The following is a 25,609-nucleotide window of genomic DNA, read 5'->3' as shown; positions in this document are numbered from 1 at the left end:
AAGTTTTTTTTACATCAGTCAACAAGGGAAAAGGGCATTTGGCAAGACATGAGAACAGAAGTTACAGAACACCAGCAAACAGCATTGCATTTCTCTGCTCAATCCATGGATGGATGAGTATATAACTCGGGAGTTAAGCTCTTCACAAGGTAATAAATGCTCTTGCAAAAAAACACAGGACAGCTTTGACACACAACAGACAGCCCAATTTGAAGTTTATGATTAGCTTTTCTGAGTTTCTCTACTATATTAATAGTAAATATTTTCTTTCCCATACATAGCATTCCCTCTCTGACAGTTGGTTTCTCCACTCTTCAGGCCACAAAGCTAATATTAGAAATAATTGAAGAATCTACTTGATGAAATATCTTCAGCAGAATGTGTCTCCCAACAAAATGTCCAGTTAACAATGATGTCACAATGAGGTGACGTAGATTTAGGCAGTGTCCACAAATAGTTTGTTCTATTTCATTCCTCATGCAGATCTAGAATAGCACATGTATTCTAGAATGTTATTTTATTTGTCTCTTAATGAACAGCATTTAGTTACTGCTGCTTTCATTATCAATTTGTACCTTGCTTGGTGCAAGTGATTTTGACAAATTCATTTCCCCACACACTTCCCTTTCCTATCCCTCAATATTAATATCACAATTAAATTAATCAACCAATGAAGTTTCTGCAACACCAAATACACCATTCTCTCCATCACAGATCTCAAACATTTTCCCCGTCTTGCAATCTCAAGATGAATTAATTTACAGCCAATTATTTCAAATAGTGTTTCAATTCTGAGGTCTAAAAAGAAGATTAAAATACTCCATTTCAAACCTTTCTTAAAAGAAAAGTTTTACCTAACATTGGTTGATATGCCAGTCAAAATACATAGCAAATAATAAGGCTAACATGCCTTATAATCGTAGGGAAGTGAATGATTAACTGGTAGCCCAGCCAGATTGAAGCAGCCCCTCACCCAACACAGGCTGGGGGCTACTCCAACCCAGCTAGATCCATGGCGCTACAGGTGGGGTTGCTCAGACGGACCGAAGCAGCCCCCGCCCATGGTGGGCCCAACCTTGCCAGAGTAGCCCCCACCCGCAGAAGGAGGATGAGCACGCTATGCCGTATCATGCAACAGGTGAGGGACGCACCAGCCCAATTGGGCTGAAGTGGCCATACCTGCCCGTTTAAGCAGTTAACCAGTAAAACAACCTTTAACTGGTTAACTGATTAAATGGGATTTTACAACCCTAACATATAGCATGAACATGAGAAACCTTAATGTAATTTCAGCTAAGATTTCAAAACCTGTGAACTGTTTGTTAGAATTTCCAATTCCAGACTAGAGAAGACCATAAGTCTATCTAGACCAGTATTTTACCTCTGACAGTAGCAAATACCAGATGAGTTAGAGAAAGGGGTGAGAAAACTTGCTAAAGGTAGCTATGGGATAGTCTGCCACCAGGAAAAAAGCCTTCTTCTAAACCCCAAACTTGGAGGCTGTCTTATGCTGTGAAGTATAAAGATTTATATCCCTTCCAAAATTTGTTTAATAGTCATAATTACTTTCAGAGGGGTAGCAGTGTTAGTCCATAACTGAATAAACTTCAAAAACAACACACAGTCTTGCAGCACCTTTGAGTCAACAAAAAATGTAGATGGTGTCATGAGTTTTTGTGGGCACAACCCACTTCTTCAGAACACCTGAAGAAGTGGGTTGTGCCCACAAAAGCTCTTGATACCATCTACATTTTTGTTAAGTCTCTGAGGTGCTACAAGACTATTGGTTGTTTTTGAAGTTTATTCAGTCATCAGTACAGATTACTTGATTACCATATAAGCAGCTCATTCTTTTTTGGAACCTTGAGCAACTCTTGACTTCAACAGTGCATTACATACAATTTAATTGTGCTCCAAGTTGAAAAAATATTTTCTTTTAGAAATGTTTTAATTTGCTGCCTCTCGACTTCATTGAGCATCCTTTTGTTCTTATATTATGAGAAAGGGCAAACAGAAGTTTTCAATCCACCTTCTCTCTCTCATTCATAACAAGCACCTTGAAATACTTTTCTATTAGATGAAAACAAATCTAGTCTTAATTTGTTGATAATTAAAATAAAGCAGATGCAGGGCTCCTTCAGGTTTATATAAACATCTTTCACTCTGCTTTGTAAATCAAGCCATGCATATAGCTTGTAAAGTCGGCAAGCACATGTAGTGCCATGCCATTAGGTGCTCAGATCCTTTGAAAATGAATTCACTAGGCATTATGGATATTAAATATCGGTTAATTGACTTGCTGAATAGTCAATGGAATTTCCATCAACTACTTGACCAGTCGATAGGCACTCAGGCACCCCCGCTGAACTCAGGCTCCATGCTGCGCTGCTGCTTTGAAATGCCACACAAAGCCCAGGGTCAGCTGGGGACTACCCAGCTGCTCCTGAGCTCCGCGCAGCATTTCCCACAGCTGACCCCGGGTTCTGCAGAAATGCCACATGGAGCCTGGGATCAGCTGGGGAGTCCCCAGCTGACCCCAGGCTCCACACAGCACTGCTGCTTTAAAATGCTGTGGTGGCATTTCAAAGGGGCAGCGCCACACAAAGCTGACCTGCCCTTGTCAGCGTTTCAATGGGGCAGCACCACACGGAGGTGACCCCATCCTTGACGGCGTTTGAAGAACCCCCTCTTTCCTCCCCTTTGCTGCCTTTATTAGAGGCAGCAAGGGGAGAGGAATCAACTAGTTGACTCGACTATCCAATAAGCAACTAGTCCTTAACATCCTTACTAGGCATCTCCATTCACCGATCACTGATAAACATGCATCTGTGGGTTCAAAGATCCCCTGTTACTGAGCAACACTACACTATTTTATTTTATTTTATTTGATAGAAAAGTGAAAAATAACTTCCCCACTTAGTTTATGTAGACAACTGTGGGTTGGAATGCAGCTCAAAAGAGAAGCAAGTGTGCACAGAACCTCTCACAAGTAGCAAGGGGAAAAATCAATTTCATGGAGTGTCACAACTGAAGAGAAAGATAATACTATCCCTGCACTTACCAACTCTCACCTGCCCACTTGAGCTGCCTCTGATAAAGCAGCAGCAGTGTATGAGGGATGGGGGCAGGTGGCTCACCAGGAGCGGGTGCACACAGGGAGCCAACTTTTACACACATACCGGGAGCCTGTGTGTAACTGTGAAGATTAACCAGTGAGCCCAGGCTCACTGCTTAACCGTTTGAAGTTACACTTTCACATCCCCACTCTATACTCACTAATTTTTCCCAATGGGTGCCAGCCCTGAATACCCCTAAAAGCATTTTATGAACACCAAACAATAGCTAGTTCTATGAGCACAGAAGTACAGCCACCTCTTGGAATATGGCAATTTAATGAGCAACCAAAAAAAATTAAAGGGAAGGTGGTGAAGAATATGAATCAAATGTAATTTTGTTATCAGATAGCCATTTTCTTTATTTTATGTTGGAATAAAGACTACGTCCTTACAGCCCATGTCTTTGTGGATCAAGCAGTGAAGTACACACACTTTACTATCATAACCATGTCAATCAGTCCATGTCCAGGGTAGAATGGCCCAAGACACTTGAGGGGTTACAAGCATTCTCTCCTTTCCTTGAGCATAACATCCTGGCTTGTGACTGGCTTGTGATTCAGTCTGGTTAATGCGTAAGGGGTAGATTCTCAAAGCAACACCAGAGCTTATCCATGACAAGGCAACTCCATTTACAACACTGGTTTTTGATCAACTACAATTTTACCTAGCTCAGTTAGAGGGAATATGTTTCTTTATAACGTTCACCTGCAGCCAACAAGCATGATGTCATAACGACATCATTCATGGAACATTTTCACCACAGGTTCATAAGACCTAACAAGCTTATCTTTGAGAAAATAAGTCCTGGTTTAAATACTAATAGATTGAGAAATCAGCAAACCTGGTGACAAATGTATCAGTACAATGTGAGAAGATATACACTGCTGGATGTCCGTTAGTTTTTTCCACTATGAAAGTCCCTTCAAACATATGCAGACCTGCATTAAGACTTGAAGTCTAACTGGACTCTCTAAATAGAGAAAATCTGTAAGAGGGGAAAGAAGCTATTCAGCTGCAGCTGCGAGAGAACCTGATCTAGCATTCAATGACGCATTCTGCAAAAACAAGATGATGATTCTAAAGAAATATGCAAGAGGAAATGTTTACTTACACATTCTTCAATACAGATCAGAATGACAAATTCGTGAGAAACTCTGAAGAGAGGCTTTCTCCACAGAGACTCATCAACAGAAGCCTTTCATCCACTCTAACATTATGAAATAGTTCCTGTGTATGCACAGCAGATACTTAGGTGCATAATATTTCTGTTGGATCAAAAGTAAGATGATTTTTCAATAAAGAACCATTCAGTCTGGTTAATGCGTAAGGGGTAGATTCTCAAAGCAACACCAGAGCTTATCCATGACTAGGCAACTCCATTTACAACACTGGTTTTTGATCAACTACAATTTTACCTAGCTCAGTTAGAGGGAATATGTTTCTTTATAACAGTATCGCTCACTGGTGGGTCTCTGTCCACTGCACAATATTTTATGTGCAATATCTTATGTGCTAATCAGAATCTCCTTTACAAGAGCCACACTACACAAAATATGCATCGCCACGTCCACAGGATTGCTTTGACAAAACCCATGTAGATAAGACAGAGTTAACCCTGAGCACTGAAAGTTACTAGCTCCTCTTAGGCCAACAGATGAAATGATTTTCAGGGCCAAAGATTTTTTTTTACCGAGATGCTGAGAAACTTCTCAGCTGACCACAGCTGTCAAGACAGCACACAAGGAGAACTTGAGTTCTCTCAGGTAGCCAGGCCCTAGCTATATAGGGTTTTACCCTTTGGGTAGCTTCACATTCACTATCCAATTTATTACAAATTTATTACAAGCTAAGAGGAAAACAAAGTTATTTCTTATTGGATATGTGTATGGGGGGGGGAGGAGAGGTTAGCATCAACTCGAAATAAGGCTTACACTGAAGGGCTAACTCACCCTCAACTACAGAAGTGGTTTCATCATTCAGGGTCCAACATGCAAACAGCATAGTGGCATTAATTGCTAGTTTATGGAGAAAAAGGCCTTAGACCCACAGGTGATCTCACTCCACCCCCTTTCCTTTCTTTTTAGCAACATGAATTCAGATTCTCAAGTAAAATAATCATTCCCAGCACTGAACACCTCAAAAGTATCCAGAACAATAAGTCAACTCTCTTAACTGCATACAGTAGACACTAGGGCAGCAGTTTTCAGACTTTTGTCCTTGTGACCCCTTTTACATAACAAGCCTCTGAGTGCAACCCCCCCCCCTTATAAATTAAAAACACTTTTTAAAATATATTTAACATTTTTATAAATTAGGGATGTGAACAGGTAACCGGTTCATCTTAACAGGTGATGCTTACCAGGTACCGGATAACCTATACGAGGGAGCAGCCCCTCCCTGCAGCAGGCCATGGTTGGAGGGCTGTTCCAGCCACACAGGGGTCAGGAGTTCCCCCCAACAAGGGCGTCTGGGAGCAGAAGCTGGCTTCCCCTTGTGTGAGGTTCCTGGCTCCTGCTGCCACTTCCCTTCCCCCTCTCCTCCCTCCCTCCCCCACAGAGGGGCCAGCAGCATCAGACCTAAGTACAGAGAGGCCAGCTTCTGCTCCTGGTCCCCCCTTGCACAGGGGGACCTGGCTCCTGACCCCCACAGGGCTGGGGTGGTCACGGGTCAGGAGTCTGCCCCCTGGAGGGGGAGCCAGCAACAGCCAGAGCTCTCTCCCAACAACATAATTACAGCACCTTCAACAAGTGGCAACAGCTATGTCAGTAAGAGACCTCTCCTGCCAACACAGCGTTGGCCACACCAGAGCATCTGTCAGTGAATCTCCTGTCAGGGGAGTGGTTTTTTTCACAGCCCTGACCAACAAAAGTTTTCTGACAAAAGTGCTAGTGTAGACATAGCCTAGCTATGCACTAGCTGATCTCTCAGCCTGCATCCTAAGATAAACACAAAGAGCACAGCACTGCTCCGCTTTCACCTCTTCAACAGCTTGTTGTTGACTAATGACAATGCAATATACAGCGATCAAGTATGGATCGTTCATACACTACCATACTATAGGTTAAAAGGCTCCAATCAGCCCCATCCTCTAAAAACCAAAACAGTTGTGCCCAATATTTTTGGCCTCAAACATCGGAGGTCAAAAACTATTATGATTAAACTTGGTTGAGCTACTGTAGAGATTATCTTCTCCACCTTCAAGCAAGGGGAAACAGCAGAGAAGTCTGAAGCACTAACAAAAGGTTTAGAGAGTACAATAGTGAAAGCCAGAGACTCCTGAACTCAAATACCTGCTTTAAGGTCTATTCCATTTGCTGCTGACTTGCGGAAAGTCACCAAATTCAAGCCTCACCATGCCCTCTGTTAAATATTCCTAAGGTTCCTGTGAAGCTAACTCCTAGAGTCTGTAGAGCACCTTGCAGATGAAATGCACTTTGGTCTCAGCCCTAGTCCCAAGCATTCCGTCTCCAATCCAGCAAAGCACTTCACCACACGAGCAGTCCCACTGCTTCTTCTGGGACCTGAGCGCTTAACATCCAGAACGGTCTGTATAGACCTTTTAGTGCTCTTCTGGATTGGGGACAGTGCTCACAGCACGTTACTCAATCAAGCACTTTATATAATGCTAAAGTGACAAGCCTAAACACAAAGAGAAAACAAAGCCACTCTGTTGAGAGGTCCTTTTCGGAGACTCCTTGTTCCTAATTCAGAGACACACCCCAAATTCTGTGGGTTCAGAATAGACTGATGTGTCTTAAGCACAGCTGTAATTGTATTATTCTGCTCTGTGTTTCCTCCTGTTTACTGGTCCTATACTTGATAAGTAATTCCCTTCTTTGATATACTAGTGTATACAGTGCTTTTTTGTGACGATAAAGCTCTTATAGCATGGGAACCTGCAGGGTCAAGAAGTATCTTTGCAACATTCAGAAAATTAATATGCACATCATTCAGTGTTACCAACTAGCATTACCAGACAATCCCTATCCTGGAACCCAGAGGGAAAAAGGGGGAAAAATAGTTGGAGAAAAGACTTGGATGTGAATGTGAGGAAAACGGGCAAAAGCTGGAGAGAATTAGAAAAGGTGGCACAAGACAGAGAGGCTTGCAAAGAAATTGTTGCTGGCCTGGGCTCCCATAGGAGCTAAGGGCAAAGAAGAAGAAGACTGCCCGGTACACAGTACCGGCACCTCCAGTCAGAGCTTAGCTGGAAAGAATGGAGCATACCGGCACCTCTGTGTGCAAAGTACGACAGCAGGCCTGGCTGCGTGTCTTAAAGGGGACGTGGCTCTACAAAGGCAATGCCAGCCCCAGCCCAGGGTTGTTTTTGGGGGAAGGGGGGCTCAACTTTTCCCCTGGAGTACCGGCACCTTTTTTTTTTTAAAACCAAAAAAAAAAAAAAAAAAGCACTGACTGTGTGTATACACACACACACACACACATATATATAGATATAGATATAGATATAGATATAGATATAGATATAGATATAGATATAGATATAGATATAGATATAGATATAGATATAGATATAGATATAGATATAGATATAGATATAGATATAGATATAGATATAGATATAGATATAGATATAGATATATACACACACACACACACACACACATAGGGCTCAACAATTAATACAATCTACTCGCCCGGAGCAAGCAGATTGTAACCCGGAAGAGCTGGGTTCGTGCGATCTACGCACGCGCAGATCGCCGGACAGCGTGGCTGGCAAGCGGGGCTGTATATATATCTCCCAACCTCTGTGATTTCCACTCCATGCATCTGAGGAAGTGTTTTTTACCCAAAAAAGTTTATGCCCAAATAAATCTATTAGTCTTTAAGGTTCCACAGGACTCCTTGTTGTTTTTGCAGATACAGACTAACACAACTACTCCTCTGAGACGTGACAACTATTACATTGGCGCTTCTGCAAGATATTCTATACAGATACACAAAAGTGCTCCATCACCTGCAATAACAAATATGTGATCAAGACACATGCATGCATAGTACAGCATTTGCAATTTTATGCTGCTGGTCTAATGCATCTTTTCCAGATTCAAAACTGAGGAAGCAGTGAATTCTGAGAAATATCACTGTTTGCTATGTATTAAACAGTGCTTGGTACATACATAATTATACAGTCTTGTTATTCTCCAACGTTGGTTCCATCCGTTGTATTTTTTATGCAGAACTGCACAATCTTTTCTAGGTTACAACGCTGAAAGCCTTATTATGTATGTAGCATTATGTATGCATTCTGCCTGACCTGAAAGGATTTTTTAAACATTTTTTGCCCACCACACTGTATCAGGAAACAAAACTGTTCTCTAAAGTCTTGAGAGGCAGATCCTCAGTTGCTGTAAATTGTCATCACTCCACTGCAGATGGACGATCGCCAACTGAGAATCTGCTGCTAAAAAGAGGTTGTGGTTGCACATTTTCATTGCTGTGCCACAACTGCATGGAAGACACTGATAGGCCCAACAACTGATACCGTGTTCAGTATTTCTCTTCCTAGAGCGTCACTCAAGCTTTGTCATAAAATGCATGAGACTTTCTCTGCTGAAGTCCTTTAGACACTTACAGAAAAATTCTGAAGTTGTTTATAAAGAGCAAAGAATTTCAAAGAAAACAAGCTAGCTGCTTGCAAAAATTGTAAACAATCAACTAAACTTCCTAACCACAGAAGTGTTGACAGCAAAACACCTCTTCTTTAAAAAAAAAAAAAAAAAAAAAAAAAGAAGCAGCATGGCAAAAAAAAAAAAAAAAGAAAGAAACATGCTGTAGATAAATATCAGTTTCCCTGTGCTTGAATCAGCTTGTCTTCACAAATCATGCAAGAGAGGTTTGCTAATTCTAAAGTATGCATGCATGAGGGTAAGAGAAGTCCCTCTCTCATCTCTTTCTGAAGCCTGCACCTGTGCTTTGCACATTTAAGTTAATCATTAAAAGAAAAAATGTTAGCCATTGTGACTGTGCCCCTTTCCCTCAAATATGCTTTATGCAAAAAGGTCATGTAACCTGTCATTGAAAAGCTTATAATCAGCTGAATGTGTATATTCTATTTCTGTGCATGTATCGTTCCTGTATTTAAAGTTAGAAATATGAAGTATAAAACTGTTTATTAATATAGGTATTCCAGTGAAAGCCACCAGTGGTATATAAGGAACCTAATGGCCCAGTGCTCAAAACAGTGATCTGTGAATTGTCCTGTGCTTCCTGTAAGCCTTGACTAGGAGTTGGTCCTGTCAAGACATGTGGCGAGGTCATCTGATGCTAGAACCCATTTTGAATCTGGTTCTTTCCATGGGCATGTAAAAGAGTAGAATCTGAACACAAAGGATTCCCGCTTTGGGCAACATCTGTTTATAGGCAGGGAACCAAACAATAAGGGAGTTGGCAGTTGAGCGACACCAAAACACCCTCTGCTTACCACTGAGATGACTGCTGGCAGGGGCAGATGAGTGCGCTGCGGGGCCTAGGGCAGCGAAATTTCACGGGGCCCCTCCTTTGACACGGTGTATGCGCCGTGGCAGCACGGCGCATGCACAGGGCCTCGGGAAGTGCGGGGTCTGGGGCAGCCGCCCCACTAGCCCTGCCCTAAATCTGCCGCTGACTGCTGGAAACATCTCAGACTGGGCAGGGAGAAGGCTCAAGCCCAATTAGGAAGCTGCCTCCCTTGTGCGAAAAACTAATTAAAACTACTGTTGAGATAAGGAATTGCATCTAACAAGTTTCTTAGAGGACTAAATGTAGCTGGTGTATTGTTTTATTTTAACTTCGTAACTTACTTTGATCTGTCTGTTATCACTTGCAATCACTTAAATCCTACTTTTAATATTTAATAAAATCACTTTTGTTTATCATTAAACCCAGTGTAAATGATTGTTCGCAGGAGGGGACAACAGCAGTGCATCTCTCTCTATCATTAATTAAGGGAGTGAACAACATATGAGCTTGCTCTGTGTAAAACTTTTATGCAGAGTAAGATAGTTTTATATGTGGTTTTGATCCCACTGGGGCTGTGCACCAGAGGTTGCTATGTCAAGATCCTGTGACTGAGCCTTCCTGGAGAGGAGCTGCTCTCAATGTCTGTTCTGCTCTGCTGTGGATAGTAACCCTAACTCTGTGCCTTTGATGGGGGAGATCAGAGCTTCTGGCTCAGCAGGACAGGTTGGCGGTGTACCCCAGGAGAGAGGTAGCGAGGCTCAGTAGTATGATCAGCACATTAGGTGACAGTCTCAAGGGGACCTTGGTGACCCAACCTACCACAGACATATTAGTAATTGCATAGCCAGCAGACCTTAAATTCAGCAGTAGTATTTATATTTTACATAAACGTTGTAATTACAAGCTTACTACAAAGCATTCAGAGATGGCTTGTTTAAGAGATGTTATACAAACTAAGGTTAGGTCCCAGAAGGAGATACATGCAGCAGGCACTTGTGTTAGTACAAATACAATCACAGGATCAGGACATCAGGCCATATTTATATGGTAACTGGTTCAGCATTTTGCTTATCCAAATAATGGTGTAGAATTCTTTGACTCACATCAGAAATATTTTCATCTCTTTTTCAAATGTGCATTTCCTTGTGTTCAGATCAAGCACAAAGCAAAATGTCAATATATGTCCCTAACTACTGACTCAGTTTTAGGACCTGTCAAATTGCTTCCAAAATTACAGCCATTTCCCTTGAGCATCTTGTGCCAAATTTTGCAATGTGAGCAGTTTAACAACTACTTTTCACCCTGCCCATGCTAAAAATACATCAAAAAGCTCAAAAATACTTACCACAATCTCTTTAATCTCTCTCAACTCAGATACATTCTCTGGGTGATGCTTACCAGTTATGGTTAACCAGTGGCCTGATCTGCCCAGAGTAGTCCTCACCCGTGGCAGAGGGGCATGCCACACCACATGGAGGGCAGGGAGCCACTCCGGCAGCTCCCTCCTCACCTCCATTTAAGCAGTTAACGGGTTAAACATAATGTTTAACAAGTTATCTGGTTAAATAGGATTTTACATCCCTAATTTCCACCCTTTCTATATCTTTATCAGCAACAACCTTGAATGCTTGACACCAATGGTTACCACCCATAAGAGCATTAGTAGCCTCAACAGAGCAGGATGAAACTAGTGGTACCTCTGCAACATACTATCAAAATAAAAGTCACATCAAAGCTTTGCTCTCAATTACTTTACTGAGAATTCAATTAAAAGATTATAAAAATGTATCTTCTAATTTAGGCCTCTGGATTTCCACCCCTTACTAGGAAGGTGACACTGATCTTGCTTTAGAAAGGTGTTATTTTCCAAGGAGGAAATTTATATCCCCTTAAACTGCACATTCCCCTCACCTCCTACTTCTGGACAGATTAATGTACATATCAGTCATTTTCAAGATTGTTTAGAAAAATGGTTAAAAACCTGTTCGGTGTAAGCCTAAGCAAATTCATGGAGATAATTCATGTAAATCTGCCTGATATAATTTATTTGTATTCTAGGAACACCTGGAGACCATTACCAGGATCAGCGCTCCATTCAACAGGGTGCTGTACAGAGCAACAGCGCCAACAAACTTAGTGTCTAAACAGACAAAACAGGTGAAGGGTATGTCGGGGGGAAGGATGTAATCAAGAATGACACACAGTATGGAAATTTCTTTTTGGGGGGTGGGGCAATTATAATGTGGAAAGATGTGACTAAAGGGTAGCGAAAGGGAATAAGTTTGAGAAGCACAGAATTAGGAATTAAAGAAAGGAACAGCAACAATGAAAAGGGAGCATGCTCTGCATAAAGACACAATTATTTGAAACACTCTTTAAAAGCTCACCCCAAAATGTTCTCCACACATTTACTTTACACTACACAAAAAAATGAAATTAATAGTATATTACTCTACAGTGCCTTTCAGTATTTTGTTTCTAGAAAGGAATTGCAATGCATTCAGATCAAGTGCTATCTTCCCCAGGGAGCTACAGAAAGCACATTACATTCACAGGGAAACGTGTACAATGTTAGAACAGCATCTAAATCTACTTCTGAGAAGCCACAAAGCAATGTCTTTTTTTTTTTTTTAATTTGGACCACTTTGAAAGAGATCTTACATGTAACATCTGTACGTTATCACATCAAGCATAGTTCATAGGGAACAGTAGTTCATTTTAAAAAAGGACAATACATACAGCTACATTTCTATGGTTCTTTAGTCTGATCTTGCCATATCCCGATTCTGGAGCAAAAAATATCAAAAATGGCACCAAATGTGAACTAGACAGACATGAGTCTGTCACAGCAAAAACCCTGTGTATGCCATGAAAAATCTGACCTAAACTTTCAGCAGAGGGATTGGATTTTGCCTATATAACAAACTGTAAATTTCACAGCAGAATAAAATAAGTTAAAAATGGGAGGTTACCGAAATATATTACAATGAACAATATTCCATGTCATTTAACATGATATTCAATTTAATTACACAATTCTGCAAACATTTTAATCTGCACATCAGTGCAAAATTTTGCACTGAGAGCACACACGCGTTGTAGAAGCTACTGAAGGAATATTTGGGGCAGAGGGAGTGGAAACAACTGGGACTTCTGGCACCTTGGAAATTGAGCTAAGTACAGTTTTTTATTATTATGGAAAAAAGCAGACTAGTTCAATGTCTGTGCTAAGATGATCAGTACTAGCCTGGTTAAGATACTAATAGTCATCATTAGGTTTCAATGTTAACACATCATGGAATCTATTGGAGGTCATCAGACTTTGGAGCTATTGTTTACTGGCTCAAATCTTGTCCATGCTAAGAAAAGGTGGGCAGCGGCAACTGAACTGGTGCTTACTACAATTTAAATATGATCACAAATGTGGACAAGCAGTTTCAAATGGAATATGTCCACATCTATGCTTGCAATCAGTGTCACAAATTCCACACCATTGCAGAGCACAGGCAGCTCTGGCTATATAGCGCGTGCATTATGGGAATTAGGGACAGATCCTGCAAGTGGGTAAGAGGGCAGACTCCCGGCTCAGACTCCCACAGCTCCACTTGTGCATGGTCCTTAGAAAGCTAAGTTCCATTTTACTGCAGAGGTACAGCAAGCTGAAAGCACCCACCAATCTCTGAAAAATTAATTATTTTGTAAGCTGTCAATAACCTTGCACATAATTAGTAAAGACAGCTAAAATTTCATTAATTGTGTTGATGTAATTTAATTGCTTCGTTTAGTCTAAGCAACACAGAATATTGTGCTTGTTTATCTAAACAGAGATCTACAGGGGTAAGAATTGGTGCAGCGTTTTTTTCTTTCTTTAAGTCGAATACACTCCTTCTACAGCTCAGACTACAAAACGGGTTCCATTAAAGATTATTTTTTTTAAATCCACACCTGTTCCCATTTCTGTAAAGCAGCTGTATTACAGCCTTTCCAATGAGCAGGCTTTCCGTACATGTAACAGTGCATAAACACACATGCATGCACATACAATAGCAGCAGCAAAACAGTTTCATAAGACATCTTTTTCTCTTCTCTATTTAAATAAAAAAAGGCAGATTTAATCTGGCAGAACAGAACATCTGCTAAATGTTTTTTTTCCTAAGTATTTAATGAAGGTTTTGTTGGGGAGAAAGAATATAAGCAAAAATGGAGTACAGGGGTAGAAATTAGTTTTTGTTTTTTCTTTTAAATGAAAACTACACTTTGTAAAAAAAATAAACAGCAAAATTTGGGGGAAAAAAAATCACATTTGAAGAACTTGACAGCAATAATTGTACAGTAGTATTCTGACACACACACACACACACACACCTCCCCCAAACCTGTCTACTCTTTGCAAGCCATGCTTTTAATTATCTGTTTAAATGATAATGAAAGTTCATGTGAATCTGAGCTAAAAATTAATTCCTGGACCAGAGAATTGCCCTCTCGGTACACACAAAAAACATTAACCTCACTTATTTATGTCTCACTGCAAATTATATTTTAGCTAATAAAACTGAGCTCCCGTCCATGCATATCCACACCCACCAGTGAATCCCTCACCTCCTAGAACTACCTCCACCTAGCATCCTCACTTCCCAGCCCTTCTGGAAAGAGTCCTGTACAAATTAGAATCATTGCTGTAGAATACAGTCCTGTATTTTTAAACAGTGTAACACTTCACTACTGGCTGTATTTAGAATATAGCTGGATTCCCTCAAATCTAGCCACTCATCTAAGCCCCATCAGAGAAAGGCATCTTGCCCTTGCTAAGAAAAACATTACAGTATTCAGCAAGAGTGGCAAACACTGTAGTAACCTTATTTGAAGCTGTAGTGATAAGGGACCAGCAAGGCAGAGAGATACTGTCAGGGTTTTTTTTAAAACAAGACTAGGTTAGAAAATCTCCCCATTCCCTGAAATATATATCATGCACAAAGGCCCTTTGTAGTTAAGTATACAGTAAACAGCCCTTAAATGATGGCTCTCTTACAAGAATGATCTTTGCAGATTGTGGTTTCAGTTTTCAAGGGAGCAATGCTATGAGAATTGATACACTTGGCATTTAAACAGACTCAGGAAAGGACAGTTATCATACACATGAACACACCATATTAAAAAAATCACAGATTAAACTACAGGTTCAACCCAGAAAAATATATAATTTTTATTATCTATAAGTCTAGATTCCTATACCCCACTTATCGTGGTCTATAATGCCAATATTGTCCCTTTCAGCCCCACCCTAGGGCTTTCCAAAACATTATAATAGGTGTCCTACAATGAAATCATGTCTGGCCTTGTTGCATTATTGTCAGCAATGGAACATCCTATAGCAGTTTTTTTTAATGGTTTAGGAAATGTTGGCCCTCAGGTAAGGAGATCCCAACTTAAACGTTCATGGATAGGCACTGCAAGAGATAAAGAGGTGGTGTCCTACAAGCCATTCAGGAGTCAAAAACATCAACAATTAACTAGCATATTGCAAAACATATTTACAACTGATGACAACATGCATCCAGAAAATTAAACATGAGGTCTGGCCCACCTACACACCAATGTAAGGGGGCTTTGGGTGGGGTAGGGAGTTAATGCAATGACCCTTCACTGCAGCTGGAATTTATGGTGCAATCATGTGGTGCTTGTAAAGTTTACCCAGCAAAGGTTACTAGACGGCTTCCCAGCACCTGGTCCCCCAGTTCCTTCTCAATCACTTACCTTCATGTCGCTTATGATGGTCTGGAAGAGCCCACCAAGCGCACTACATTCCTTCTCTATCACAGCCTCCATTTTCCCAGCTCGATACACAGACACTGCTGTAATTTACCAAACCTAAAAAAAAAATAATCGCCCCAATCCCCCACCTCGCAACTGAACCGAAGCAGCTCCGAAAGGGGGCAAAACCGGAACCTACAGGCAGCAGAAGAAAAATCAGCGAAATCCTTATCTATTTTTTTTACAAATCCCAATGTTATTGGCGTCTATATTCTACATACAGCCCCCAACAGCCCCCCCACAATGTCCTGAGATTTAAAACCAAGCTGCTACTATCCCCCCACACTAGGGCAACCACACAATCCATCGTTGTGCATAATGGGTCATGCCCACAAGTAGCGGCCACGGGGGTATTTCAATCTAAAACAGCACTAGCTATTTCAAAAGGCATTTAATGCACCAGAACTGCCGCCTGCCAACAACAAAAAACCAGCGAAATAACTCTTCACTGGAGGCAAGAAATCTGGCCGCAAAGAAAAGCAGCGAACACACCCACGCTACAGCGAGCACTTCAAAAAAAATAAAGCGCGTCTAACCAAACAACACATTAATATTTAATGCTGAAACCCCCCCGCTGCATTCATGAATGCACCCGATCGGCTGCGTGCCCCGGCGGGAGCCAACTAGCCAGCTAATGTTTCCAAAAAGTCCCCCCTGCCCGGCATTCAGCGGCTCTTTTGCAAACCCCCTGAGCCACCCAGCAGAGCTGCCCTCTCTCGTGGCCCTGCGCTGCGCTTTGACTAGGCTCGCACGGCAGGCGCAGGCACAGCTCCGAGCGCGCGCCTCTGCCCACTAGCTCACCTCCCCGGGAGCGGGGGCGCGTCACGAGCGCACAGTGGCCGTGCCGCCGCTGCTGATTGGTTAACGGGAGAGAAGGGGCGGGAGGGGAGAAAAGCGCTGCCAGCTCCAGAGCGTGCCCGTGTGTGAGAGCGGGACGCGAGCTGGGGAACGCTAGGGACGTCGGTTCGAGTCCCGGCTTTGGGTCAGGGCTCCTGGCGGGAGGGAGTATGTGTCTTCCTGGCAGCGCTAGGATGAATGGCTTCTGTTCCCTCACTGGAAAGGGTGCTAACTACTTTCTGAATGGTATCCTTCCTGCCTTATCCATCCACTGACTTTGATATTTATCTACTCAGGTTTAGCACCTTTTCTCCTGATACTTTATGCATAGAGGTAGGGAGGTGGGCAACAGAACATCTTTCTCCCTCCCCCACGTCTCCTATTTATTTCTAGTTTCCTTATCCTCTAATTATAACTCCTGTCATCTAAAGAAGTGGGCTGTGCCCACAAAAGCTCATGATACTGTCTACATGTTTTGTTAGTCTACAAAGTGCTACCAGATCATTTGCTTGCTGAAAAGGGAGGAGGATGCTAACAACTTGCTAGGAGGGATCTGATGTGGCAAGGGCAAATGGCCTGCCCCCCAGAAAGCTAAGCAAATATGCCCTGTGTTGCAATTCCTTGCCTTTTGGCTCTTCTGAAATGCTGGCCTTTGTACTCCCCAGTCTGCCCTTTTTGTTGCCAAATTGTCATGCAATTTTAATTGACTTTACTGGAGCCCTGGGAGCTCACCCCTTCTGAAAATCAGACCCAATGCATTTCAGGTTGGGAACTAAAAAGGGATCCTCTCAAAATCAGGTAGCTGAATTAATGCTGCAAAGGCACTCGTGATTCAGGAATTTCCTAACTTCAGAGTGATTGACCTTCGAACCTTAGTAATGTCCTTTGAATCTAATGTCCTGGGTTTTTTTAAAAAGCAAACTGAAAAAATAAATTACGCCGTGGGGCATCATACTGATACCTACATGGCTCTTCATTAATCTACTGCATAGCGTTTTACCACTTACACTGATAGAGTAACTAATAGCCGCATTAGGTTGTCATCCTTTATGTCAGGGGTGGGCAAAAGGGCCTCCGCGATTCAGATTTGGCCCGCCAAGCAGGTTCATCTGGCCTGCAGACACCCTGCTGCTCCCCCACCTCCAGGCCAATCAGGGTCAAGGGATGGCGGAACAAGCAAAGTCTCCTCTCACCACCAGGGGCTCAGGTGCCCAGAGGGAACCACCCACTGTTCTAAACAGCTGGCAGTTCTTTCTGGGGGAGCAAGGGCAAAAACTTCACATGCTTCCCCCACCCCCAGGCCTATCAGGGACTGTGGGTGGGGAAGCACAGAAGCATCCTAGCCCTGTTCCTTCTGCCTGAATCCCCACCCCTTCCGAGGCAGACTGGGGCTACTTCAAAAATTTCTGAAGTGGTCGCCTGTCTAAAATTATTACCCAGCCCTGCTCCGTGTGGACTAGCCCTGAAGAGGGATGAAATGCTTTGCAAGAGTGTTTCATAGATATTTGTTGGGAGCAAAAGAATGCTGAGAAACTTGTGATTCCTGGGTTGCATCCCAAGCTCTTCTAGATACAGCCTCTTCTGCCCATTACTTCCAATTTTACCTCATTCTGCTCTGATTTTCCATCCCAGTCCCATTCTCTTCACTTACCTCATCTGAGTCTCCACTGCTCAGGTATCTCATTCTAGTTACAGTCTCCTTGCCCAGCAAGTCCTGGTCTCACCCTTCTGCACTCCCATTCCATAGTCTCTTTGTCCAGCCTGTACCAGTCCCATGACCCTTCCCAGCTGGTCCCAGCTTCCCTTTCTCCCTTCCAACTGTCTTAATCCCATTCTCCTTCCACCCTTATCCCAATCAAACCCCTATCCCTCACTTCAGGTATGGTTCCTGTCCCCTCTGCATTTGAATCGAGCAGCTATCGGCTCCAAACTGCATGGACCAAGTGGTGATGGAAAGCCATTAAGAGCACAGGAGAGACTTTCTCCCTGCTTTTCATTCCAAGTCTTAGCTTGCAGTATCCTAAAGGTACAATTGCAGGGAAACTCCCATTCAGCCCTCGGCTAGAGCAGTGTTTCTCAACCAGTGGTATGAGTACCCTCAGGGGTACTCGAGAGAAGTCTGGGAGATTTGTCAACACAACTGAAATTTGGAGAAAACTGAATTTTTGTTTTAAGTTTTACACTGCTTTATTATTTTTGTACTTTTTACACCCAAAAATTTAATTGCCCGCCTGGCTACGATTAAGTTGTTTAAACAAATGTGTTGCAACGGTAAAAAAAATATTGTGTGCCTGAAAGCTGTAGGTACTGGAGGTACTTATAATTTTTTTTAAAGGAGGTACTTACAATTTTTTTAAGGGCTACTTTATAAAGAAAAAGGTTGAGAAACACTGGGCTGGAGTACGCTCAGTTCAAATGGAACCTTCTGGGAATTTAATTGCAAAGTTTTGCAAATTTCTAATGAGCATGTGCAAAGAGCAATTTTTAAATGGCTTATAACTTCACCACAGTTGGGCAGACTTCCATAGGGTTAGCAAAAGGCACCTCCCTGAGTAGTCTGAGACTAACTTCGCCAAAGGATCAATGCCCACAAAACAGATATTAGACAGGATCACAAAGAAAAAACAGTTTCTTGCCATTTCACCCAGAAAGGACACTGTCTCAATGACTTAATCACCTGCATCCTGCTCCAAAAGCCTTTTAAGATTGCACTTGAAAGGGAATCCTCTGAATTGTCATTCATGCTAAAATTCGACACTCTACGTGTTGGTCTCAACAAAGACAATAACTATCTTACCCATTACAAAGATAGCTTCCCCAATTATCACCTCTAATGCCATTAGCTCACAGACTTTTACCTTTCCCCACCTCTAATATCATTAGCTCACAGACATTTACCTTACTTTTCCCTCCTCCCCCCCCGCATCCCTCTTCTGTTCTGAAATGTGATTTGTCCTTTTCATATGTGTTCATTTTTTTTAATTGTATCCTTTGGTATATATGGTTGTGACTATTTTCTTCCACTATTTGATCTGAGGAAGTGGGTCTGGCCCACGAAAGCTCATCATCTAATAAACCATCTTGTTAGTCTTTAAAGTGCTACATAGTCCTGTATTTTGTTTCAGCTACACCAGACTAACACGGCTACATTTCTATCACTATTCTTAATAATAGATGGTGTGTGTATGTATTATCCCATAAATAGGGCCCTCCCAAATTCATAGTCCATTTTGGTCAAATTCATGGTCATTGGCTTTTAACATTTTTCAATTTCACAGTTTCATATATTTAAATTGAAATGTCACAACATTGTAATCATGGGGGTCCAAACTGTGGAGGATTGCAAGGCTGCTGTCTTACTCCTATTGGAATTCTACAATGGTTGAATCTGGAGCCATAATAGCTTGCGAACAGGGCAATTGCTAACTGGAGGGAGTTTTGTGAAGGGCTCGCCTGGTGAAGGAGGGGGCAATTTACAGCACCGTGGGGTAAGTGGCTGTCTGGAGGGTGCGGGTGTTTGTGTTTGGGGGTTCTGGGCTTGTGTTTGTCTGTTTGTTTTGAGTGCTGAGCTGTTTGTTTGTTTGTTTTGAAAGGCTGTGTGCTCAGGCTGGCAGTTGGAAGTTGTATGTTTGTTAAATTAATTAGGATTTGAAATCTAAAACTCTCTGCTCATTGGTCGAGCCATAGCCAGAGGGAGGAGCTATCAGGAAGGCCAGAGCTTTATAAACCCTGCGAGGAGATGACCAGGGAGCTTGTGAGCTGGGCGATTGCTAACTGGAAGGAGTTTTGAGAGGGGAGTTCAGAGGGCGCTAGTTACTTCTGACCTTCTTAAACATAAATTGTTTATAATCAATATTCCAAACATTTAAATAAAACCCCCATCTATAATCAAATTTATTCATAGGAGAAAATGCAAACAGAAGCCCAGCAGCAGAGTGGGAGCTATCCTGTTTATTGAGTCCAGTGTAACATGTATGATTACCTGCCCTGTGGGCAGATGGCGTATGTGTGCACCCAATGCAAGGAGCTCCTGACCCTCAGAGACCGAGTTCGGGCTTTGGAGGCCAGGGTGGCTGAACTGGAGGAGCTAAGGGAGGCAGAGAGCTATGTTGATGAGGCTTTCCAGGACACTGCAGTACCCTCCCACCTCCAGTCTGACAGCCCAAGCGCTGTTAAGGAGGATGAAAGCAGTCAATGGGAGCAGAGAGAAACCATCCTATAGTTGGGACCATCCTATAGTTGGAACCATCCTCTCCCATCTCCCAGACACTTTAAGCACAATAATGCGGGTCACCACACAGAATAGTCCTATTGCACTTTTTGCAGGGCTTAAAGCCTTGCGGGCCAGGCATGCCCTGCCACGGGCGCACAGCATGCCCTCTATTGATGAGGAGCAATCAACAGAAAACAACAAAAAAGTCTTTAACTTAAATTGCAGACACTTATCTGAAGATTAACTAAAGATCGAAGAAGAACAATGAAGACAACGATCACATTGAGGAGCTGAGGGTTGTTCCAACGACCGTCATGGCGGTAAGAAGGAACTGAGTGGGTAAGGGGGCCAGCAGGGGTATATATGGGCCGGTATACCAGAGCCACTCCATGGGGCTCCCTGCTGGCCCTAAGGGTACTGCTGAGGGAAAAACTTCTGATGGCGCGTGTACCCTGTGCACACACACCTATATTGGAATGCACATGAGCAATCACTCGAAGAAGAAAAGAAAGTTCTTCATCACACAATTCACAGTCAATCTGTGGAACTCCGGGTACGTCTACACTACAGCGCTAGTTCGAACTAACTTAGTTCGAATTAGTTAATTCGAACTAAGCTAGTTCGAACTAACGCATCTAGAACTAAAAACTAGTTCGAACTAGCGTTTTGCTAGTTCGAACTAGTAAGTCCACATTGAGTGGACTCTGAACAGGGCTTAAGGATGGCCGGAAGCAGTGCCGGCAGGGCATCAGAGGAGGACTTAGAGCGTGGAGATGCTGTCTCAGGCTAGCCGAGGGCTGCGCTTAAAGGGTCCCGACCCCCACCCCGGACACACAGTTCTAAGGGGTGCCCCTCTTGCAAAGAAGTTCTGGCTTGGAGTGCCCTGAGTGCCCACACTGGGCACATCACACCACTCGGCCATCAGCCCAGCTGCACTTGCCGCAGGCTGCCATCTGGGGAGAGGGGGCAATTGGGGGGCTGCAGGAGAGCTTCCACCCCCAGAAGCCCGCAGAGCCAGCCCAGTCCTCCCCATCGGGGGCACGTACCCCATTCCTCTCTCACCTCCTTCCACTTACCCTTCCCTAGCCCCCCTTCTTATTGATGTACAAAATAAAGATAACGTTTCTTCCAACATTGACTCTGTCTTTATTGAACAAAACTGGGGGAGACTGGGAAAAGGAGGTGGGAGAGGGGAAGAGAAAGGCTGGGAGAGGGGAGGGCAACTAACATGATCAGGGGTTGGGAACAGGTCCCAGATGAAGAAAGGCTACAGAGACTGGGACTGTTCAGCTTAGAAAAGAGGAGACGGAGGGGGGACAGGATAGAGGTCTCTAAAAGCAGGGGTTGGGTGGAGAGGGTGCATTCAGAAAAGTTCTTCCTGAGTTCCCATAAAGAAGGACTGGAGGACACCAAAGGAAAGGAATGGGTAGCAGGCTTGAAACTAGTAAGAGAAAGTTGTTCTTCTTGACAAAGCAAATAGTTAACCTGTGGAACTCCTTGCTGCAGGAGGCTGTGAAGGCTACAACTAGAACAGAGTTTAAAGGGACGTGAGATAAAGTGATGGAGGTTGGGTCCATGGAGTCCTATTAGCCAGAGGGTAGGAGTGGAGTCCCTGCCCAAAGTTTGTGGAAGACTGGAGAGGGATGGCACGAGACAAATGGCTTGGTCACTGTCTTCGGTCCATCCCCTCCAGGGTCCCTAGGGTTGGCCGCTGTTGGCAGACAGGCTACTGGGCTAGATGGACCTTTGGTCTGACCCAGGATGGCCATTGTAAGCTCAGGGCTCAGGGTCGGGGGTCTCAGTGGACCCCCTTGATTTTCATGCACACCTGGTCCTGGGTGACCAGGCTGGCAGCTCTCCTGCCCTAGACGGCCACTTTCCTGTGCCTAGTGCGGAGATCGTGGACAAGGTCCACGATGTCCGCACTAGCCCAGGAAGGTGCCCGCCTCTTGCAGTCCAGGGGAAGCTCCCGGGAGCCGCCAGCCTGGTCCCGGGAAGAGGGGGTGGGCTGGGGGGCATCGGGTGGGTGGCTCTGTGCCGTGCCAGGTGCAGGGTCTGCTAGCTGGGTGCTGGCAGGCTTGCACCTGGCACGGGCACCGTAGCCAGCCCGTGCCCCTTTAAGGGGTCCGGGGCCGGGAGGGGGGCATAGAGTTTCCCTGGTGTTGGCCAGAGTGGCCACCAGGGAAACCTGGGGAGGGCTAGCCTCCCACTAGTTCGAACTAAAGGGCTACACAGCCCTTAGTTCGAACTAGCTAGTTCGAACTAGGCGTTAGTCCTCGTAAAATGAGGTTTACCTAGTTCGAACTAAGCGCTCCGCTAGTTCGATTCAAATTCGAACTAGCGGAGCGCTAGTGTAGCACCTATTAAAGTTAGTTCGAACTAACGTCCGTTAGTTCGAACTAACTTTGTAGTGTAGACATACCCTCCTTGCCAGAGGAGGCTGTGAAGGCTAGGACTATAACAGAGTTTAAAAAAGAGCTAGATAAATTCATGGAGGTTAGGTCCATAAAAGGCTATTAGCCAGGGGGTAAGGAATGGTGCCCCGGCCTCTGTTTGTCAAACGCTGGAGAAGGATGTCAGGAGACAAATTGCTTGGTCGTTGTCTTCGGTCCACCCCCTCTGGGGCACCTGGCACTGACCACTGTCAGCGGACAGGATACTGGACTAGATGGACTGTTGGTCTGAGTCAGTATGGTCATTCTTATGTTCTTCTGTTCTAAAATTGCAGAATTCCAACAGGACGAACTGTGGGGGAGGATCATGGGATTGTCACCCTTATTCCTGTATTGCTTCTGGCAGTGGCGCTGCCTTCAGAGCTGGGATCCTTGCCACCAGCTGCTGAGCTATCTGCAGTCAGGGGAGGTTCCTGGACATAAGTCTGACCTGCCACAGGAGTGGCCTTTGCAGAGAAAGAGGAATTCCCCTCCCTTCCTAGCTTGCCTGGGCATCTGGAGCTGCGATGGGCAACCTAGGCTACTGAGTGAGCCGCAGCTCAGTGGGACGCGAGTTTGTCATAACCAAGACTGTCTCCCGGGATAGAGTAGTTTTCCTAACTGTGCTTATAATACCTAGAATTTGAGGGCTGTGCCATTTGAACCATAGCAGCACTTTAACTGGATGCAGAGGGAGCGCCTGGCTCTCACAGTCAATGTTGTGTACAGCCAGCATGCATCTCACTTCGTGTTACTTTACTGAACTCCGGTCATCTGAAGAAGTGGGCTGTGACCAGAAAAGCTCATGATATCATCTACAGGTTTGGTTAGTATAAAGTGCTACCAGACCATTAATTAATATTTGTGTAAGTCAACATAAAATAAAACTTTTATTTGACCAAAATTAAATGTTGGAATCATTTAAAACAAATATTTTTCATATTTTTTGTTTCACAGTAAGTTTTGAATTTCACCTTTTTGTTCCACTTTGGAATGAGTTTTATTTATTCATTTATTTTTTTAAAATTACAAAATTTCTTGTGGAACATTTACTCAGAATTTCTTTAATCATTAGCCTTTTCCCATGGAGTACTGAACTCAAACGGTGGTTTAAAGCATAACTAAAAGTGACTTTGGTGGTGTCATCATATTATGGGGTAGCCGCCTGTCACAGTATTTCCGGAATTACCCTGATTAAATTATGGCAAACCACTTCTGCAAATATTGATTGCAACATAATAGTACATCCTAAGGCTATTGCAGAACTTATGAAATATCATTACATTGCAGCATTGCATCACCAAGTGTTGGCATTACCATGAAACACATTGCATAGCAACACATCATCACATCACAACATCATAAGGGTTGAGTATGTCTGTTAGACAACTCTCAAAAAGGCGAGAACCCTAAAATTTGTTAGCATCACAACACCACCACCCATTCCGGAAATCTTCAACACATTTGGCAGACAGCTGATAAGAGGCCTCGTCTGCTAAAATTGCAGGGCTACTTCTGATCAAGAATCAAGTTATATTGTCAGAGATATGTGAGGAACTCTGGACAGTGTCTGTTGTCACTATACCTAGTCTGAGCCAGTACTACTAGTACAGTATTATTGAATTCCATTGTCTCTGACTTTCCTCATGACCTTGGGAAAATTTCTTCACCTCTTTGTGCCTTAGATTCTCCATCTGTAAAATAGGGATTTGACATTTGCCCAGGATTGCAGATGCTGAGATCTACCAGTGAAAAGTATTATAAATGCAAAATGGTACTGAAATTAAAAATATTTATTATTTATATGATGGGGGCTAATTTGGCTATGACAAATCAGGAAAGAGATCTTGGAGTTATCGTGGACAGTTCTCTGAAAACTTCCACGCAGTGTGCAGAGGCGGTCAAAAAGGCAAATAGGATGCTAGGAATTATTAGGAAAGGGATAGAAAATAAGAGCCAGAATATCTTACTGCCCCTGTATAAATCCATGGTATGCCCACATCTTGAATACTGTGTACAGATGTGGTCTCCTCACCTCAAAAAAAGATATTTTGGCCTTGGAAAGGGTTCAAAAAAGGGCAACTAAAATGATTAGGGGTTTGGAACGGTTCCCATATGAGGAGAGGTTAAAGCGACTGGGACCTTTCAGCTTAGAAAAGAGAAGACTGAGGGGGGATATGATAGAGGTCTATAAAATCATGAGTGGTGTGGAGAGGGCCGACAAAGAAAAGTTATTTATTAGTTCCCTTAATAGAAGAACTAGAGGACACCAAATGAAATTAATGGGTAGCAGGTTTAAAACTAATAAAAGAAAGTTCTTCTTCACACAGCGTGTAGTCAATCTGTGGAACTCCTTGCCAGAGGAGGCTATGAAGGCTAGGACTATAATAGAATTTAAAGAGACGCTAGATAATTTCATGGAGGTTAGGTCCATAAAAGGCTATTAGCCAGGGGATAAAATTGTGTCCTTGGTCTCTGTTTGTCAGAGGCTGGAGAGAGATGGCAGGAGACAAATCGCTTGATCATTGTCTTCGGTCCACCCTCTCTGGGGCACTGTCGGCAGACAGGATACTGGGCTAGAGGGACCTTTGGTCTGACCCAGTACGGTCGTTCTTATGTTTATCCGTGTCCCCTAAAAGTGTTTGACCATAGCAGTGATTTTGACCCTGTGATGGAGGGAAATTGTCTGAGCCCTTCCCTGGGCTGACGGGGCCAGATGGCTGATGGCCTCCTGGGTTCCC

The 25,609-nt window shown here is 43.4% G+C and overlaps 1 protein-coding gene across 8 annotated transcripts in view; it reads right to left on the bottom strand.

Moving 5' to 3' along the window:
• The window catches only part of MTSS1 (MTSS I-BAR domain containing 1), a 189,875-nt gene extending 173,691 nt beyond the window's left edge, over window positions 1-16,184 (bottom strand). For 4 of the 8 annotated variants that reach the window (XM_006123574.4, XM_025184924.2, XM_025184928.2 and 1 more), the window contains exon 1: window positions 15,330-16,183. In XM_006123574.4, the coding sequence (XP_006123636.2) occupies window positions 15,330-15,401 (72 nt within the window). In that variant the 5' untranslated portion in view covers window positions 15,402-16,183. Of the gene's footprint in view, window positions 1-15,329 lie in introns of all 8 variants that reach the window. The other 4 variants (XM_075920153.1, XM_075920154.1, XM_006123576.4 and 1 more) reach the window with 2 other exon arrangements.
• Between the last annotated feature and the right edge of the window lie 9,425 nt (window positions 16,185-25,609).

Source organism: Pelodiscus sinensis, chromosome 2 (assembly GCF_049634645.1).
Source record: "Pelodiscus sinensis isolate JC-2024 chromosome 2, ASM4963464v1, whole genome shotgun sequence".
NCBI classification, from domain to species: domain Eukaryota; kingdom Metazoa; phylum Chordata; order Testudines; family Trionychidae; genus Pelodiscus; species Pelodiscus sinensis.
Note: the sequence above shows the minus strand (reverse complement) of the source record. Positions and strands in the feature narration are given on the sequence as shown.